The sequence below is a fragment of the Rhamphochromis longiceps genome, linkage group LG22 (genome assembly GCF_057381845.1).
Source record: "Rhamphochromis longiceps isolate RC_006_pf linkage group LG22, R_longiceps_female_GT1.1, whole genome shotgun sequence".
NCBI lineage: Eukaryota > Metazoa > Chordata > Actinopteri > Cichliformes > Cichlidae > Rhamphochromis > Rhamphochromis longiceps.
Genome location: NC_140577.1, coordinates 21,524,292 through 21,544,806, shown reverse-complemented (window position 1 = coordinate 21,544,806; position 20,515 = coordinate 21,524,292). Strand labels below are relative to the sequence as shown.

Genomic DNA, 20,515 nt, shown 5'->3' with positions numbered 1-20,515 from the left:
TGTTTTAATGGGGTTTTTGAGATAACACACACATGTTTACAGCCCTGTTTGTGCAGCTTTGGGATTGTTTGAATGGATCAAGAGCCTCAACTCAAAAAAGGACCACTGTTTAAGGCAGATACATTTATTAGTTGTTGTTTTTTTTTTAAGTAAAGTATCTGTGTAAACTTTTTAGTTGCTTTGGTTTATTTGTTGGTGACAGATCAAACCAACAGGTGGCACTGTCCTCCCATGTGTTAGTGTTGGTTAATACATGAGGGGCAAGAAAATGGTACACCTAGTTACCCAATTGCCGCCACCAAGGCAAGAGCTGAGACTGAGGTATGTTTGCTTGTCTTTAGCAACGTAGTCACAAAAACTGCCTGCTTGAAAGCAAATTTTACAACTACAAGTGCACAGAGATGATGGTTAACATATTACAAACTGTCAAGAGTCATGTTAGCGATAATTAATGGCAGACCCTGTTCTTCTAGCCTGTGTGTAGAGTCTGAATGGAGCTTATGAGCACAAGCAGGGCGAGTGCTTCTCCTCTCACGCACACAAAACATTCTGTACTTGAAAAGGTCAGAGGTCACATAGTCAGAATAAGACGGGTCCTTGTTTTGATGCTTTGAAAATGCACAACCACACGCACACACACAAATGCACCAAACACAACAACACACACACACAAAGCCTCTATCCATGCAAGTCCATGGCAGTAATGTCAGTTTAACTGTGAGGACTCGTAAGAAGGAGAAGGAATACTGAGATTTGTCCTTTTTTTGTTGCGTGTCACGGTGCTGAGATCATGACTCATCGGAGGTGTGTCCTGATCCCTGGTGGTTTGGGGTTCACTGTAAAAGAACAAGGAGGAAGAAAAACAGAGCTCAGCAGATGAGACTACAGTGCTGAGAAAAGAAAAGCTGAGGAGTAGTAACTTTGCTTTGTGGCTACCACTGTTTTCTTTGCTGGGGTAGATCCGTGGGAAAGGCTTGAATTCATCGGGTGGGGGTAAGTCTTCTACAGGGTGGAACTGGAACTTTGATTCAAAGTCATCCGCTGGAGTAAAGAAGATGCAGATTAGAAGTTTCTACCCTTTTAAAAAAAAAAACAATGTCCTTCTGCTGAGCAGCAAAAAGTAACTTTCAAAGTTTACATAAAAGTTATACATTTGAACAATAAAAATCCTTTTAAAATCTTACCTAAGCTCTGAAGATGTCCATTCCTGAGACTGGATGGGGGCATGGGAGGAGGTGGAGGAGGAGGAATGCGGGTGGACAACTCTGTGGTGGGGGAACGGGCGGGGGGAGCAGGAGGAGGAGCCAGTCGACCCACACCTGTCAATAAGTGGGCATCAGAAGAAAAAGAACATTTAAAATAAAAACAAAAAATATACATTTTATGGAATTTTGATTCAGCCTGGATGACCTCTGATTTCCTGCTTCTAAATATAGAAACTAAGGTTATTGTACTTTGCCGTATAAATCTTAGAAATATAATGTTGAACCGGATGCTTACTCTGAATGGCATTATCTTGGCCTCCAGTAACACTGTGAGGAATCTTGGATTTGTTTTTGACCAGGATATGTCCTTCATTGCGCGTATTAAACAAATACGTAGGACTGCTTAGTTCCATTTATAAAATATCTCTAGAATTAAAAATATCCTGTCTCAGAGTGATGCTGAAAAACTAGTTAATGCATTTAAAACTTCTAGGCTGGACTACTGTAATTCATTATTATCAGGCTGTCCTAAAACTCCCTGAAAAGCCTCCAGCTGAACAAGAGTATTGAAAGCAACAAGAAAGTGAGAGTATATTTCTCCTATACTGGTTTCTCTTTACTGGCTCCCCTGTTACACCCAGAATCAGATTTAAAATCATTCTCCTCACATACAAGGTCTCGAATAATCAGGCCCCATCATATCTTAAATCTCGTCTGAAGACTCACCCTTTCAGTTTGGCTTTTAAACCCAGTATAGAATGGTAATTTCATTTGGATTTCATTGCCTTTTTATATTGTTACTGTTATTTCAACTTGTATTTTATTTTTAGCATTTATGTTTTTATTGTTTTAGTTCTGTTCAGCACTTTGGTCAGTGCTCACTGTTTTTAAAGCGCTTTTTAAATAAAGTTGGCTTGGCTTAAAGACCTCATAATACCGTATCACCCCAACAGAGCACTTCACTCTCAGACTGCGGGCTTACTTGTGGTTTGTTTGGTATTTAAAAGTCGAATGGGAGCGGAAGAGCCTTCAGCTTTCAGACCCTTCGTCTGTGGAACCAGCTTTCAGTTTGGATTCAGGAGACAGACACCCTCTCTACTTTTAAGATTAGGCTTAGAACTTTCCTTTTTGATAAAGCTTTTAGGGCTGGATCAGCAGTCCTAACACCTTTTTTTCTTTCCACTCACAATGTGTTTATACACCCCTCTGCATGTAATCATTAGTTATCATTAATCTCTGGCTCTCTTCCACACCATGTCTTTGTAACGTCCTCCTCCCCTCACTCCCAACTACTCACGGCAGATGGCTGTCCCTCCCTGAGCCTGGTTCTGCCAGAAGTTTCTTCCTTTTGAAAGTGAGTTTTTCCTTCCCACTGTTGCCAGTTGTTCATAAGGGCTCATCTAATTATTGAGATTGTCTCTGTTTTCTCTGTATTATTGTATTGCTCTTTACCTTACAATGTAAAATGCCTGAAGGGAACTGTTGTTGGGATTTGGCGCTATATAAATAAAACTGAATTTAACTGAATTAAATTGCTTTTGAGAAGCTTCGAGTCTGGCCTGTAGACACTGGAGAGGAATAGAGAAAACACTGTGGAAGGATAGACTTCAGAACCTAATCAGCACACCAGCTGTGATATACACTCATTTTTCTGCACAAAGATAAACCGGGTGTCACCAATTTTCCTATTTTCATTTTATGCTGGTTAACTGCCTATAAATGCTTAAGGTTGGTTTTTTACAAGATAAAAACATCTTAAAGTATAACATTGTGTAACAGAGCTTCTTCAGCTAGTAAATATCAACTTTCTACTCTACACTGTGGCATCTATGTATGGGATCAATCATGTAAATGTTCTCAAAAAAGGCTAATAATACTATAATAGGTCTATCTCACCCTGTCAGAACTGTTACCATCAGGTAGACAGTACTGAACAAGTAAAACAAGCAGAAACAGACTGAATAACAGCTTTTATCCCAGTTCTATACAGGCATTAGATGCTGCAATGGCCACACGTGTTTTGTGCAAGAAGGGGTTGTGAGAATGGAGGAAGGCTGCTTTTGACTTTTGTATTTACTTTTATCTCTTATACAGTTTTATGTCGTTTTTATGATGTGAGTGATCTTTGCACTGTTGAGATTGAGGCTAATTATGCTGTACTTGTTGCATGTAATAGTGGCAATAAAGATATTCTAATCTACATGGATGGGTTTAAACCTGTCTTCTTTCTTATGGCAAAAAGGGCTTGACTCCTCTGGTACAAAAAGATACCAGATTCTATTGAACTTTGACCCTCTCCAAAAAATGACGCCACTACTTACCTGATTTATCTCAGTAGACACTTCCTAATGAGTTAATTACCTTAACCATTATGTAATCCACATTTAGAGTAAAGTATGGCTAGGTATGATTTAGGATAAGATATTGTCCCTTGGTCTCTCAGTCAGGTCCTCCACCTCAAACATCATGTCCAGTTTTAAAAAGCACATAGCAATGGTGAAACTGCTCTTGAAGCTTGGGGCTTCACAACAACCCTTCGCTAACCAGTCGGTGAGGTCACAGTAGCTACTTCCATCTTTTACAACTATTATTGGGAACTTTCTTAGGCCACACCCTTAGCTGAACTTGTTTTCTGATCTCTAAAACATTGCTTCAGCGCAATCGTTTTCTTTCAGATTTTCTTTTAATTTTCCTTCTTTTTATATCATCACCATTAATATATCGAGTCAGCTCCATTTACATGACTGAATCATTTCTCGCATAAAGACAGAATTCAAAAGATTTTCCAAAGGCATGAAGCAGTGGTTTAAACTTTTTATCTTTCATACAGACTTTATCCGTTTCAATTATGGAAAAAACATGTAACAGGCAACAGGTTTATATTTATAAACACAAGTGGCATTAAAGAAGCATTTTTACATCCTGTTGTCCACCTACCTGCACTCCTGGGTATAGCTGGTGGCCGTCGCGTGGGAGCGTTGCAAGGGTATGAGGGAGGCAGAGAGCGCATTGCTGGGGAAGGCACTGGAGCCACTTTGGGTGGTGGTGGAGGTAGGGTAGACGGGCAGCTTGGAGTAATGGAAGGTGGCAGAGAGGGAGGCGGAGGTGGGGGAGGCGGTCCCAGGGGGCTGTCCCGAAGAACAGGGAACCTTGAAGTTTCAGAGTAGACTGCAGATGAAGGCGGAGAGTAGAAGTACCCCGAAGAATGGTCCCCTGGGATAGTTGACAGAGGCTGGACAGTTGGAGGCGGTGGTGGAGGAGGAGGAGCAGGAGGAGGAGAGGGCTGGGAGACAGATGAGTGTTGCGAGTGCTGGATGGGGAGCCACATGGGCTTGGTAGTCTGGGATGGAGGTGGAGGTGGAGGGCAGGAGGGGAGAGGGGGAGGCTTGTTACCTGGCCGGTCCTGGAAGGCCTGAGGCGGGGGAGGTGGGGGAGGAGCAGAGGGAGGGGCAGGTGGAAGGGGAGTGGAAGGAGGGAAAGGTGGCGGGTGCATGCTGCTGTGAGAGGGGGAGGGAGGAGCAGAGGCCGAGGGGGCGAGTAGGCGGTGGACGGAGGTTTGGATCTCCGCTTTCCTGTCAGGTTCAGGGAAGCTGCTGGAGTCGGCCGATGAAGGAGGGTTCCACAGAGGCTTCAGAGAGACTGATGAGCTCGATCGAGACACTTAAACAGAACAAACACACCCAAGAGGAGCCATTTGAAAGGGAAAAAATGTTATTGTGACTACTGACAAATCATAAATATATCTATGAGCAAGAATATGACATTTTGCACCAACCTCTGGTTTTGCCTGCTAGGTCTCTTTGTCCTGTAGGCCTGAGAGTGGGGAACCCTCCAGCAAATAGCCCACTCAATGATGGCCCCACGGGTGCCATGCCACCCGATGAGGCCTGAGAAGTGCCAGCATTTCCAGATAAATCTCCTGTGCTAGCCTTGGAATCTGGGGAACGCCATGTGCACATGTTAGTAATGAAATAACAGCAGTGCAAAGGCATGAAAGCTTAATAAATCATGTGGTCAATCACAATATTTGGTCTAATATCATTATAAATGTATTCACTACATAACATTGTATATCTTATAAGCTCATGAGTTTTGTCCCAACAAGAGCTTGTTTTTAGTGCTGGAAAAAACCTAATGAAGCTAACATCAAAAACTCAAACATGTGCAACTTTCACACCACCACACTTACCTAACCTCCCAATATTATTAGCCCCCTGAGAAAATGACCACTGCTGTGCAATGATGTGCTTTAACTTTGTAATGCTCAAAGCTTTTAAAAATCAAGTTAAAACTGAAGCTTCCAATTTACATAAATTGGAAGCTTCAGTGAGGGGCTGAGCTGTCGCTTGATTAAAGCATCATGCCAAAATCAAAAACAAATCAGTTTAGACTTAAGAAAGAATTGCTGATGCTTACAAAACAGGAGATGAATATACAAAGTTATCACCACCATTCCCAGTGTCAAGAAGTCCAGTGAGTGCTATGTATCATTAAAAACTTCAAAGAGAGCCGCACAGTACAGAACAAGTCTGGCAGAGGTAAGAAGCAAAAGATCTCAAAGAATCTGATACTGATGACTGGAGTAGGCCAAGTACAATCTGGAGAAAGATTTTGTAAACTGGAAACATGTCCTTTAGTCAGATGAGATTAAACCAGAGCTCTGCTTACTCTGCTTAAGTTTGGAGAAAGAAGGGAGAGACGTACAACCCAAGAACAGGGTTCCCAAAGTGAAACACTGCGGTGTGGGTATTATGTTGTCGGGACCCTTCAGTGCATCTAGGAATCTCGCCAAGGTGGAAGGAATCATGAAGAAATAAGAATGTGTGAAGATCTTGTAGAAAACCTCAAGCAGTCAGTAGCAAACCTGGAAGAACCTCCAGAAGACCAAAGTCAACATTACTGACTGACTTGAAATCTACTGATAATATGTGGGTTGAACTGAAGACCCTGGTAGTTTTTCTTTTTGTAAAACTATTTTTTGTGCAAAGTCAAATAAGATAAGCATCCAAAAAATAAAACTACAATGTTTAGAAAAGCTATGTTAAAATCCCTTGCTCTGTTTAAAATGACTTGGAAATTAAAAATTTCAGAGGGTCCTAATGATCTTGTCTTCATCTATACACATAAAGGAATTAGTTACTGATTACTTTTTTCAAGTAACTTGACCAACACTGCACACAGCACGCACGCATATCTGTTTCACAGTCTTTAGTGATATTGCACAGGGTGTGTTGAGTGGTGACAGTGCACAGTGTTTTTGCCTTTTCTATTGTGTCAGTGTATATAATACCATCTGTCTGTTCTTCCTGCGTCTTAATCAGCTATAGGGCATTCCTTCCTGAAGCGTGCACTGGCCTTGTGAGTTCAAATATAGCACAAAGACACCAAACATCCCCCAGTCTTCTCCCCTTCTTTGTCCTTCACTTTAATATGTCGAGTGTTTCACGAGAACACATCACACTGGCATATTTCAAACTACAGACACACACTATATGAAGCACCCATTCACCTACGAGAGTGGCTGAGTGGGCGCTACTGTGATGTAAGGATGTAACATTTAGAGAAAACAAACTGAGTGTGTCTGTATATGTGCAGGCTATAGGATGGTCATGTTGTGGGACCTACTATTGACGACGGGGGCGCTGCGGTCGTTGACCTGCGTGACTTTCTTGAGCTTGGTTCCTTTCTGGATGTCTGCCAGCAGGGCATTCCTTCCACCACCTCCTCCTCCTCCGCTAAACTGGACCTTGGGAGGATCTAATGGACACTGAAGAAAAACAGAACAAAAAAGAAGTAAGAGTGGAGAGGATCACTTTTTTGTTTATGCAGACAGACGTTACTGCTGTATCCAGAATCTACTGAGCCATGTCTTTGCCCTGTTCGCTGGCTGCAGCAGCTCATTTAATAAGAGGACACTATGAGCCTGCTGGGGTAACGTAACACTCTTTTGCCACTGACAGCCTGCTGTCTGGGTTGTGTGTGTCTAAGTCAGTGTGTGTGTGTGTATACTAGCTCAATTAATAATGCAAATGAGCTCCAGATGGTCGATGATCAGCAAGAAGAACACAATGAGTGTTTGCAATTGCATAAGAGAGTTGCTGGAAGAATCTTATACCTGTGGCAGGGCAGCACTGGGTGGCGGTGGGGGTGGCGGGGCTGCTGGTGGAGGCGGAGGGGGAGGTGGGGGAACCGGCATGCCTCGGCCTCAAATACCTGGAGAAGACAAAGCGCACTCTATTGCAGGAAACCCTGTATGCAGTGCTTCGAGGTTTTTTATTTGCTCCGCGTCAGAAGAAGCTACTGTGTACTGGGTGCATTCGATGACCTGTCACCCTCTTCCCCTGAACAGGAAGAGCTTTCACCACCATACAGCACAAAACAGGAAACAGCAAAGCGCTCCATCCTCTCCAGAGAAATCTGACACATCTCCTCCTTTTCCCACAATGCCCCATGGCAGATTACTTCAGGCTAGAACAATGGAGAGTGTTGTGTGAACAGTAATGGACCCCTACCCTTTATTCGAGTCAGTGTCCAAAGGCATTTACTGCAGTAACTGTATGGAACTTCATGGAAAAGAAATTAAGGAAAGTCCAGAGGAAACAACAACAGTGTCCCAACACACTGTTCTATTCTTTTATGTTTCAGGTTGTACTGAGTGTAACTGTGCAAAGAAAGCTTTTAAGAGCTACTGGTTCAGTAATCAAAGCCCCGCTAAATGTCCACTACAACAGCGTTCCAGGAAACAGCTTGCGTACAGAGTCATGTCACATGTTTCAGCTTCTACAGCTAGTAAATGGTCCACAGTGACAGTCGCTGACATGTCCACCCACCATCTTGACATCATGCATTTTTGATAAGCTGTCTTCCTCGGCTGACCGGCTGAAAACAGCCTGAGGTTTGTGCACAAACCTCAGGCTGTGGAATTTGCACATGCTCCTCTTTAGCAATTTAATAAAGCACACAACAGAACCTGTTTTTGTTGAACACATCTCTCTTGTCGTCTGGGGGAAGAGAACTAAGCACAATTACTCAAGTACACTATTTCAGTCCAAATTTAAACTTGTGTACTTTATTTGATGGTTTTATTCAGTTACAAGTTCCCCTACACTTTCAATACATTGATCTTCAAATGGCGTAATTAATTTTTGGATTGGTTTGGGAACATTTGCTTACTTCTTATTCCATTTAAAGCCTTGCTGTATTAGACAGGAGAAGCTGGAAACACAACTGTTTTCCGACATCAGGATAGTTTCACTTGTTGGAAATAGTTTTCAAACATGTAAACATATGATGACATCATAATATGGTTCTTTATTGTGGATTAAACAACTAAGCAGCACAGAAAGTATATTGAAATTACCTGAACTGTTAAGCTTTAGTGCCATAAAATGCTTAAGTTATCCAAAGACAAGAGATATTAAAAGCACTGTCAATAAACATAAGTGCACAATAAGTGCTTTTAATTAAGTAATTTTATGGCTAGCAAATACCTTTACTTGAATATGTTTTTGTAATGGAAGTAACGGATCTGAATCATGCTACTGGTATTCTGTCTGTGTGCAGTTCATGCTTTCCCTCTTTGCAAGTGGCAGGCTGTCCTCCGTTGCTATTTCTATCTTCATAACTGTGTCAAGCAGCCTCAGTGACACTGCCAGTTTAGCTCTCTAAAGGGGGGAAGCTGGACACCGGTCAGCTGAGGTCTTCCAGAACAGGTGGGGAAGTAAGTGAGGTGAGTACACCTCTCACAGCAGTTGTTGCTTTTCTTTGTACCTCAAGTATGAGCTTAATCTTCCCCAGAAAGAAGATCTGATATGACAGCTGCTGCAGCCAAAAAAAAGATGGATCACACTTTTTATTTTATAGTAATTTATTTCCATATTTTATAATCGTTACAAAAATCCCAACCAATTTGTGATACGTCTTCACAAAGAATGGCTGATTTTGCAAACCCAGCCCAAGAATAACAGCCAGGATTAGCACAACACAGTGGTTTTAAGTAATGTCCATGTATGTTTTATTTATTTATATTTTTATATTATTCATTCATTAATTTATTATTATTATTATTCATTCATTATTGCCCATTTTTGTAATGCAAAATGTATCTGAAAGGACATTTAAAAAAGGGTGGGTACACTTGATGCTCCATGCCTGTGCAGGGAGCTCGAATAAATCCAATTCATCTGCTATAAACATTTCTATTTGGACCTGCATTTTTAAACATTTCATTACAAACTTCTGTGAGAATAAAAACATTAAACCGTTACATGCAAAAGTGCACTCGTTAAGAAATCGCCCTACCTTCAGAAAATGTCAGAACTTCACCTGTTTGCAGAGAGAACTTCAGTGTGGTCCGTTAGCGCAGTGCCCTCTGCATAGCGGGACACTTGTGAGAAAGTTTCCAGGTTATATTTAGTCAAATGAGGACACTTCGTATCACACGCCTGGGTTGTGGTGCTCTTGCAGATATCTTAAAAAGTTCCACAAACTTTATTTTGCTTAATTTTTGAGTTTATAGCGGAGACGCTGACGACACTGCAGCACAACAGCCCTGGCTGTTTTCGGTTTATTCTCTTGGGAGCGCAGCGTCGGGGGCGCACAGAGTAAAGCCACACCTCACTGCTCCACAGTCAACGACACAGAGACACACAGAGAGAGAGAGAGAAACAGGATCAGTGTCGTTGGCTTCGTCCGTGCTGAAGGAGCCAAAAGACTTTCCCTCTTATTGAGTTACACCAGTGGAAGGAGACAAGCATTGTGTATCCACGACTGTGGGTTCTGACTGCGCGGTAAAGACGTCTGAAGTAAATTCTTTGCCCCCTACAAAACTACAGTTTGTTTTTTCTAAGTATATCTTCCTCCTGTTCATTGCAGTTTGTTGCTGTATGACAGTCTACTGGCGGTACATTATTGCCCCTTGTGTTGAAGATATGGTATTACAAGTCGGTCTTATTCATTTGTGCACGCACAACTTCACACTTACACGTTTAACTGTTGCACTTTAGCAGCTATGAGACAGCCGACAATAAATATGGTGTCATTGTAAAAAGTATATCAATTATAACCTTTGACATGCACTGTGCACACACACAGATACACACCTTAAACAGTGACAGAAGAATGCCGCGACACTGGCATACTCCTCCTTTTAACTACCTGTGATTCACACCTGGGCTTAACATCTACTACCTGCTTTATTTAATTAGCTGTAATTCCTTGTGAGTGCTTTTTTTTAGACATTGTGATGAGAACACACAAGGTTGTCACTCTCAACACAGCTGCCAAATTTACTGACATGTTTTTAGGTGGGGTGTTTTTTTGCTTTACTCCATCTTCAGATTTTCTTATTTATTTCCTTATTTGGTGTTATTGTTGTTGTTATTGATGGGCTTTGCTGTGTTAAAGTTGTTTTTAATGGGGACGAAGAAGCAAACTTTGCACTGCGTGGGTTAATCCATCAACAAATGGGGATTCGTGAAGCACACAGACACACACCAATCAGCTGTAGCAGATGTCAGATTTATTTCTCATATTTTGCCTTCATGTAAAACTATTCAGAGGCCATCCAAAAGCAGAGAAGTCTTAAAAAGAAATTAACATCACTTCCTTGTCCTCATTTCATCTGCCTGGATATTTCAGCAGTGATGGCTTTGCTAAAGGTTTTGTGCAATATGTCAATTTGAATCCTTCATTGAAGTATTTTATGCATTTTGCTGACAAGTTTTGTGCATCTGATTAAGCACTGCTAACAAACCATTTTTTTCTCTCTCTGTTTTCTTCACACACACACACATAAAGGAACCATTTACACCTTCATAAACACCCTTATAGCCCTTATAAAAAGCACTGTAAAATTATTGTTACACATATCCTTCATTATTAGGTTTATATTATTAGATATTATTTTCTATTAATCTTATTACAGAAAAAATGTAAACATTTTATGAGCAGTTCCTTCCTGAAACACATATGGAGCACTGAAAGGAGAAAGGGCATTCCTGTTTTCTAAGTGTAATATTGCTGACACTGTTTTTTTGGCTTTCTGGCAAAGTGCATCAACAAATGTCTAAAATCATCCTTTTTTTCCAGTATTGGGCTAAAACTTGAATGCTCATCGTCTTCATTATCACCAACATATAAAAAAAGAAGAAAAAAAAGAAAAATCAGCAGAATTCCTGGCATGCTTCATGAGAGTGAAACATCTTCATAGACCTTGATTTCTTCTTCTCCTCCGTCTTCAAGCATCTCTGTAAAGCAGTCTTTGATCGCCCGGCTTTTTACTCCTTGCTGTCACCGTGCGTCCTCTCTCCCAGACGTCACGTTCTCTTTCTCTTTCTGCTCTATTGGAATAGTTGTACGGATCTTCTTCTTTTCTTTGAATCGGCCTGAGCGCGATATATTCATGTTCCTGCGACAAGTCTGCTCATTGAAGACCGAGTCCAGTCGGGAGTCGTCGAAGGTTTCATGGCTGAGCAGGCTGGAGCTGTTGTTGGACACCGGCTGGGAGGCCTTGGAGGTTGCAGGAGAGGATTTTGCCCAAGGGTCAAAGTTCACATCAAAGGCTTGATCCTTGGGGGCCTTTTTCTTTGGCAGGAATGCCTTCCACCATGGGGTCCTCTCTGTCATCTTTGACTAAAGGGATGCAGTGACCTGTAAAGAGGAACGCAACCCATCAATAATTTTTAAGATTTTATCATCTTTTACAGTATTTGTCCTTTAGTATAATCCAATTTGAGGGGCCAGTTTGTCATTCTTTTATCATATATATATATATATATATATATATATATATATATATAACCAACTATATATATAGTTGGTTTAGTATTCATGCTGTTCTACAGCCTTATGTCCACTCATAATTACTACAAGTGTAATTTCTGTTTTAATGTCTTAAATTACACTTTACCTAAATGTTTGCCTATCTACATATATTTTAGATGAGTGAGAGGTGTCTTGCCAACTAATCCTATGAATAACCAGTGTAACCATATTTAGCGTCGCTGTAAAACTGGTTTAATGAGTCTGAGAGTAGAAGTGCAAACCCAAACCGAGATTCACAGGCGATCAATACGCAAAAAGGACTCAGAAACACTTATCCTACCTGTGTTGCAAGAGGTGGCGTGGACAGTTAAAACGACCCTAATAAAAGTGTCAGCGTCGGGCTTTTAATCGTGACGAGCTATCTATAAACAACATTCGGTGTCCTCTTCTTTACTGGCGCAACACCTGGAACAGCAGTGACAACAGTCCTTCAAAGGTTCGTAGACGTATCCATCTTACGCACGAGCCAAGTACTCTGTCTCCTTAAACTTCCCAGCAACAAAACCTTTTCTTTCTTTTATGTTGCTCTTATCAAACAACTCCGCTCTACTCCTCAGCAGTTCTTGATAAAAGAAAACAAATGAAGTGACAGACTAATAAGGAGCGGCTTACACTTAACCAGCAGGTTTCCGCCTCCGAAACTTTGATGAAGAAACACCTGTCCTCCATCCTGATTGGATTGGACCCTTTGCGCTTGTCACGTGAACACGGTTCAGGTGAATACATTGGGATGGTAGGCGGGGCGTGTCGTTGCACGGCAACACGACCCACGGGATCGTACAGCCTCCTCAGTAACAAAAAAAAAAAAAAGAAAAAAAGAAGAAGATTCCTTTGTCAAAGCGGCCCAACCCTAAGCCAGAGAGCCAAATTACGTTTCAGTGTTTGGACGTCCTGTTTTTTAGGCTCTGGCCTGTCGTGCAAAGGAGAAGAATGAGGTAGTGAAACGTTTATTCAACGAGTTAATAGCGCAATTAATACCCGTCGTGGCTGGATTGCTGCTCGGTAGCGTTCAGTTCAACCGCATGGATTTAAATTATAGCCTGAGTTAAAAATCATTACATTTCAGGTGTCTATTGACGTCATTTTACTGCTCTAAACGTGCGCTAGTGCTGCTGTAAATTCAAATTTAATGGGAACAGTTTGGCTCTCCGCCAGATTCATTCAGTTTCATCCACCGAGGCACTCTCATGTGTTCCTTCCGGGTACATTTGCTTGTCCCTGCATTGTAGTTTGTCTCTGGAGTCTGTCACTAAGGCTCAATGTGTTATAATGTTACAGTTTTATTACTATTTCATTATTATTATTCATTAGAGGCTCAGCCTTTGACTTCACCTGTTATATACATGTATACATACATACACACACACACACACATACATACATATATATATATATATATATATATATATATATATATATATATATATATATATATATATATATAAGTTTAAATAAATTGAACCCTGTTTGATGATGTTTCAGATCATCAAACAAATTTAAATATTAGAAAAAGATAAGAGGTAAACATAAAATGCAGTTTCCAACTGAAAGTGTTTGTTATTAAGGGGGCAAAAAATTCCAACCTACATCACCCTTTAAAAAGAAGTGATTGTCCCCTAACCCTAATAACTGGTTGGACCACCCTTAGCAGCAACAACTGCAATCAAGCATTTGCAATAGCTCGCTTCGAGTCTTTTACAGTACTGTGGAGGACTTTTGGCCCATTCTTCTTTGCAGAATTGTTGTAGCAACATTGGAGGGTTTTTGAGCATGAACCGCCGTTTTGTTTTGGATCGCTGTCCTGCTGCAGAACCCAAATGCGCTTCAGCTTGAGGTCACAAACAGATGTCTGGACATTCTCTTTCAGGATGTTTTGGTAGACAGCAGAATTCATGGTTCCAGTTACAAAATCAAGTCTTGCTGGTCCTAAGGCAGCAAAACAGCCCCAGAAGATCACACTACCACATTTTGATGTTGGTGTGATGTTCCTTTTCTGAAATGCTGTGTTACTTTTACGCCAGATGCAACAGGACTTAAACTGTCCAAATAGTTCAACCTTGTATCGTCAGAATATTTTCCCAGGGTATTTTCTTGGAAGTCATCAAGATGTTTTCTAGCAAAACTGAGATGAACCTTTGTGTTCCTTTTGCTCAGCAGTGGTTAATCGTCTTGGAACTGGGGCCATTTTAGCCCAGTCTCTTTCTTATGGTGGAGTCATGAACGCTTACCTTAACTGAGGCAATTAGGGCCTGCAATTTTTGCACTCATGACTGTGCACAGGTGCCCCGTCCAGCACATATCAGCAGAATGCAAGATGCAAGCTAGGACACTCAAGTGCCTGGGATAGTATACGGGAAGATCTGTGAGGCTAAGACTAGAAGTCTTTCAAGTCCCGATGGGATGAGGACAGCAGTCCTGTCCTGTGGGACTTTGAATTTAAGACTGACAAGGAGGTCCTGGCCAAGAAGCAGAAGACATTAGATGTGATAGATGAAGTACCACAGGCTGGAATAACAACTGGAGCAAAAGTGAAAGGTAAAGTCCAAAGTGGCTGATACGCAGATAGGTAGGCAGATACATAAATGTAAATTCAATGATTTTATTTTTCTATTTTATTTTCAGTATGAACACCAAGATCCAATTTGCCTTTTAACCCTTGCTAATTAGGGAAATTGCATCACCTCTTTGCTGCGCTTATGAAAGCAGTTTCTCTGACCATGGAATCCCACAATGGTTTCTGTGTGGCTTGCTGTCAACAGGGAATACCCAGTCTGAGCTGAGAAACACAGAAACAGAGATAGAAAGAATATCAGGGAATCCTTTCTATCTCCCTCCTCCGAAACACAGGTGAAAGTTGTTGCTATGGCAACGGGAAACTGTTTGCAGTTCCTCTTTGTCTCTCTCTTTCTGTTTCAGTCAGTGTCCTGCATAACTGGGAGACTCCCTCTCCTCCTCTCCCGTCTGGGCCGAAACTCTCTAGAGTTATTTCCTCTTTCCGGTGCGAACAGAAAGCTGGTTGTGTTTGTACTTTGTTGTTCCTGTGCTCAAACAGAGGTAACCGTGAATCCTTAACCGACCATCATTTATGCATTTTCACCCAAGTAAACAATACCATTTTTTACAGTACAATTTTTTTTTGCAACCTTGCACGTAAACATTTTTGTCTTAAATAAACTGATTGATAATGAACTGGCCTTTAAAACAGAAACACGATGCCTTCAAGTGTCATGTTTTGGCATTCCACTTGCTTTCGTGAAGCCATTTCTCACATTTGTGAAGCTGTTTTTTTGCCATTTTTGCCATGTGTGCCATATTTCAACTTAGAACTGCATCACATTATGCTATTATATTATATCTTCTCCCAGTCTTTTCTTCCAGCTTTCTCTCCTATATCGCTTCATCTGTTCTCCTCTCCCCTAATGCTGCAAGCAGCCTTGCTGAGAGTTGATATTTAACTTCAGCCCCACCAGATAAAGAAAGCACCCATGCAGTTATTTTGAGAGGAAGATCTACAAAATAAAGATTAGCTTCCAATCCCAAGAACACTGAACTGATTATTCAGGGTGAAAATACAGAGGAAGAGCATTTGTCCCTTGAAACAGTAAAGCATGTGGAGAATGTGAGTAGAAAACTTGAAGTTGCAACACACTGAAACAATGACCTTTATTGCAGGTGTTCCCTCCATTTGTATCTGTTTCTGTGTGGTTTGACTGTGTGCCATTAGAAACATAATAAATCAACACTTTTTTCTCACAGCCACACAGTCACAAGTATGCAGCAGCCATGCAGAGGAAATGAACACTTTTAGTCACTTTAGGGAGGTAATGTTTTAAAATACAAATAATTATTATATATTTGTGCTCTGTCAGGTATAAAAAATCATTTTTAAATGACTTTGAATGGAATTTAATCTAGTAAATGTGTACACTTGGGACTTGAATTTGAGTGCTCTTTTACTTTTTCCACTGGCAGGAAGTCATATATTGTCAGCAACATAGTATAACGTCCTAAACCTATATATAGATGTCATGACTCTTTAGTAGGTTATGACAGATTAAGACACAATGAGTTTACCATTAGGTTACAAGCCCATAAATAAACATTGACTCACATGCACACACAGTTCGACTTACGTGTGCCCATCTGCGCTCGTGTCTCCATACGCGATGGCGTTGGTGCGTTTGCATCATACCTTATGCGTATGAGTGAAATTTGATAAACCTGAAAATCTTTTTTGAGTACTGAACAACTGGTTGAACCAAGGTGTGCTAGCCATGGGAAAGAGAGCAGGAAGGCAGCCAGTTAGACTGGTAGAGTCAGATAGAGAAAAAAAAAAGAAAAAGCAGCAGAGGAAGTGAGTGGTTACTGTATCTAAGGATAGTAATGATGTAAACAGAGGTCTGTCTGCAGACAACATGAACCCCTCTGAGCCCTAAAACCACAGGCCACCTCAGTGACAAATTCTGAATCACAGCCTAAAGACTATAGAGGTGAAATACCACTAAGAACTGGACCAACAAAAATAGTAACAGTTGTTTGTTACTTTGGGTGGAGTTTGGATTTGCATTGTATCTTTTTAATTAAACAGTTTGCATTCCTGGGATGTTTTCAGTCAATGTTTTTGGAACTATGAGTAAAGCAGCGAGAAACTCACCATAGCTTCACCTGTGATTGCTGACGTTATGAGAACGTCCAAGAATGCAGAAAGGAATCCAACAGCTCTCGGCCAATTTTCTTTCTATTTAATGTGTTTCTTTTCGTGAATGCAGATACACGCACATGAACCTAGAACTGCACCTACCCATGGTAACTTTGCACTGGCTTTGAAATGGTTGACCTTAATGTACAACACTGCTACATGTCAGATCTTAAAATTGCCTAATTCCAGTTGCCTTTATCTTTAGATCTTTCCATTATTTTTCTGATGATACAATACCTCCTGGCAATGGCTAAACAATCCTGAGATTCATAAATAGCACCAGAGAGTAATCAACAGACCACAATGTATTCTCTCTAAGGTGTTAGTAAAGGTATAAAATGTCACACAATGTTTTCAAACTGCAGTTATTATAACCGATTGTGCAGCCATTAATTCACTGAAGGACAGGCAGTAATGCAATGCACTTGCATTTATACAGTGCTTTAATCTCTTACTCACCACTCAAAGACTTTAGACTACAAGTCATATGTTTTTCACTTTCATACAGTGCTTTATCTACCTCGCATCCATGGCCAGTTTTGAATTGCCAATCAACTGAACGTGTCCAGGACTGTGGGAGCAAGCCAGGAAACCCACGCAGGGACAACATGCAAACTTCGAACCAGGAAACTGCTTGGTGCCAGGCAGCATTGCTAACCAATGACAAAACCAGCATTCGGTTGAATTTCTGACTGATCTACATTATTGTACAAAAGTCTTGAACCAACCAGCATTATCTCTGCTGTGTGGAGTGTGGTCATGTTGGAATCCATTACAATGTGGCTTATATCTGCCAAGGTCTTTACATTTTATTTACTGATTTTTTTGGTGGAAAATTATAATGGAAAGCCTTATAACTTGCAATGTATGATTCATACAAGGGTGGTGTCTGTGTCAAGCTGTAGAAAGTAACATAGGATTTCACGTAGGATGGTATTTAAAATACTGTGTCACAGTTGACCTCTGACCTGTCGCTCAGAGTCAAATTGAGCGATTTTAAATGACAATTGGTTTTCAGACTGACAGGAACAGGTTCACACGGGATCATTTTTGAGTACAGTTGATTAATTTTATTACGACTTTGTTATGTAAATTATAGTAAAATGTCCTAACTGTTTAAATTCATAACAATTTTAATACAAATACAATGTATCTGAATAAGTATTTTTTTGGAAAACAAACTGCCAGAAACTTCTTTAACTTGATACATATCACTGTCAAGTGTGTTTAAATGAGTTTCAGCAGGGCAAATAACAAAAGGCTGCACTTTGCACTTGTTTTTACTGCACTACAAACGTGTTTGTTAAGCCACTTAACACTGACCTTTGAACCATTTAAGCATAAAAAGGCACCTAACTCAAGCGATGAATCAGTGTTATGTCTACAGCTTAGCAAAGAACCAGTTTTAAAATGTAACTTCGGGCACTTTGTTATGAGCAGCCTGTAACAAAAACACAGAGTTTGTTTCAGTTTTTTTAGTCAAATCTATGAACAACGCCAAAGAAAACACAGTTTGACAGGCATAAAATTCTGTTTTTGCAACAACAAAGTGATTCCCAAAGAGCTATTAGCTAAAAACTGGGCATAACACCACATGCTCTTTAGAAAATGCCAGGAAACTGGACAAGTTCAGGCAGAAAAAGAAGTGGCCGGCCTAAAAAAACTATGTACAGCAGATGAACAGTATCTGAAAGTCATGTCCATAAGAAAGAGGAATAAAACCAGCCAAGATCTAACACAGGACCTGAGAGATCCATCTGACCCTGCAGTTGATCCATCTACTGTTCACTGAAACCTCTTTAAAAAAAAAATGGCCTCAGTGGAAGGGTGGATCTCATGAAGCTATTCTTAATGAAGGGAAATGGGAAGAAGAGACTGTCAAATTACACAGTATTGGACTGAAAATCAGTATCAACAGGTGTTATGGAATGATGGATCCAAATCAAATTATTTGTTACAAATCATCATCAATAAGTAGAGGGTAAGAAATGACACCAAGAAATGAGGGGTGGCTGAAGACTTTTGTACTGTATTATACAATCCTTTATCCTCCACATCAAAAAATGTGAAAGCAGTTGTGAAAAAAGCAAAAAGCATGTGGCTGTATTAGTGAAATCATTAAGAAACATTAAACAAACATGAAGGAGACTTTAAAAGAAGGAGCAAGCTGTGTGTCCTGGTCCCAGGCTTTCTAAGTTTTGGGCCTGTTTTGAGTTTTCTTTATCCTGGTATTTTTGATTATCTGTGGCCTAAGGGTTAGTCTTTTATGTTCTGGTTTCATACTTTCTTTAAGTATTATTTATTGGTTACAGTGTGTTACAGGAATCCCTGGTTATTCCTGCCTAAATGTGTTTCTGTCTCTTGTCTGTGTTTGTTTACCTTTCTGTCTTTGTGTCATGTCTGCCTTTCTTTTCTTGTATTCTGTTCCTTCCTTCTTTTTTTGGGGTTTGTCTCCACTAAGCCTCGTGCCGAGTTTTACTTCCTCCGATGTCAATATGTTAGTGATCCCCAGCTGTGTTCCCACCTGTTTCCCCATCCTCTTGTTATCCTGTGTTTGTATATATTTGCCTTGCCCTTGCTTTTTGTCTCATCCTCCTGCCTTGTTGTGTCTTCCCTTGCAGTAATCCTCTTCCATGAAGAGTTGTAGATTAAATTTTTTCATCTTATTATATTGTGCTTAGTTTAAGTTAATAAAGCCACTTTTTAGTTTGTGCTTCTAATTTCCGAGTCCTGCATTTACAGTGGGGCAAAAAAGTATTTAGTCAGCCACCGATTGTGCAAGTTCCCCCACCTAAAATGATGACAGAGGTCAGTAATTTGCACCAGAGGTACACTTCAACTGTGAGAGACAGAATGTGAAAAAAAAATAAAAATCCATGAATCCACATGGTAGGATTTGTAAAGAATTTATTCGTAAATCAGGGTGGAAAATAAGTATTTGGTCAATAACAAAAATACAACTCAATACTTTGTAACATAACCTTTGTTGGCAATAACAGAGGTCAAACGTTTACTATAGGTCTTTACCAGGTTTGCACACACAGTAGCTGGTATTTTGGCCCATTCCTCCATGCAGATCTTCTCGAGAGCAGTGATGTTTTGGGGCTGTCGCCGAGCAACACGGACTTTCAACTCCCGCCACAGATTTTCTATGGGGTTGAGGTCTGGAGACTCGCTAGGCCACTCCAGGACTTTCAAATGCTTCTTACGGAGCCACTCCTTTGTTGCCCGGGCGGTGTGTTTTGGATCATTGTCATGTTGGAAGACCCAGCCTCGTTTCATCTTCAAAGTTCTCACTGATGGAAGGAGGTTTTGGCTCAAAATCTCACGATACATGGCCCCATTCATTCTGTCCTTAACACGGATCAGTCGTCCTGTCCCCTTGGCAGAAAAACAGCCCCATAGCATGATGTTTCCACCCCCATGCTTCACAGTAGGTATGGTGTTCTTGGGATGCAACTCAGTATTCTTCTTCCTCCAAACACGACGAGTTGAGTTTATACCAAAAAGTTCTACTTTGGTTTCATCTGACCACATGACATTCTCCCAATCCTCTGCTGTATCATCCATGTGCTCTCTGGCAAACTTCAGACGGGCCTGGACATGCACTGGCTTCAGCAGCGGAACACGTCTGGCACTGCGGGATTTGATTCCCTGCCGTTGTAGTGTGTTACTGATGGTGACCTTTGTTACTTTGGTCCCAGCTCTCTGCAGGTCATTCACCAGGTCCCCCCGTGTGGTTCTGGGATCTTTGCTCACCGTTCTCATGATCATTTTGACCCCACGG

General features: G+C 40.9%; 2 protein-coding genes across 3 annotated transcripts; both read right to left on the bottom strand.

The window, feature by feature from the left end:
* Positions 1-86: 86 nt before the first annotated feature.
* On the bottom strand, positions 87-9,985 carry wipf3 (WAS/WASL interacting protein family member 3). 2 transcript variants are annotated; one of them, XM_085396232.1, is made up of 8 exons: positions 9,507-9,985; positions 7,321-7,418; positions 6,831-6,972; positions 4,981-5,142; positions 4,143-4,865; positions 1,185-1,319; positions 940-1,041; positions 87-836 (listed from the first exon to the last, which is right to left on the bottom strand). In XM_085396232.1, exons 2-8 carry the CDS (start codon positions 7,399-7,401, stop codon positions 796-798), a joined length of 1,386 nt encoding a protein of 461 aa, XP_085252358.1. In that variant the 5' UTR covers positions 7,402-7,418; positions 9,507-9,985; the 3' UTR covers positions 87-795. The 2 variants fall into 2 exon arrangements, with proteins under 2 accessions (XP_085252358.1, XP_085252356.1); XM_085396230.1 differs by having other exon boundaries at positions 937-1,041; positions 9,507-9,982.
* A 707-nt stretch (positions 9,986-10,692) lies between these two features.
* LOC146644045 (proline-rich protein 15-like) lies at positions 10,693-12,666 on the bottom strand. The gene is made up of 2 exons (XM_085396136.1): positions 12,310-12,666; positions 10,693-11,855 (listed from the first exon to the last, which is right to left on the bottom strand). The coding sequence occupies exon 2, from the start codon at positions 11,829-11,831 to the stop codon at positions 11,496-11,498; it is 336 nt and encodes a 111-aa protein (XP_085252262.1). The 5' UTR covers positions 11,832-11,855; positions 12,310-12,666; the 3' UTR covers positions 10,693-11,495.
* Between the last annotated feature and the right edge of the window lie 7,849 nt (positions 12,667-20,515).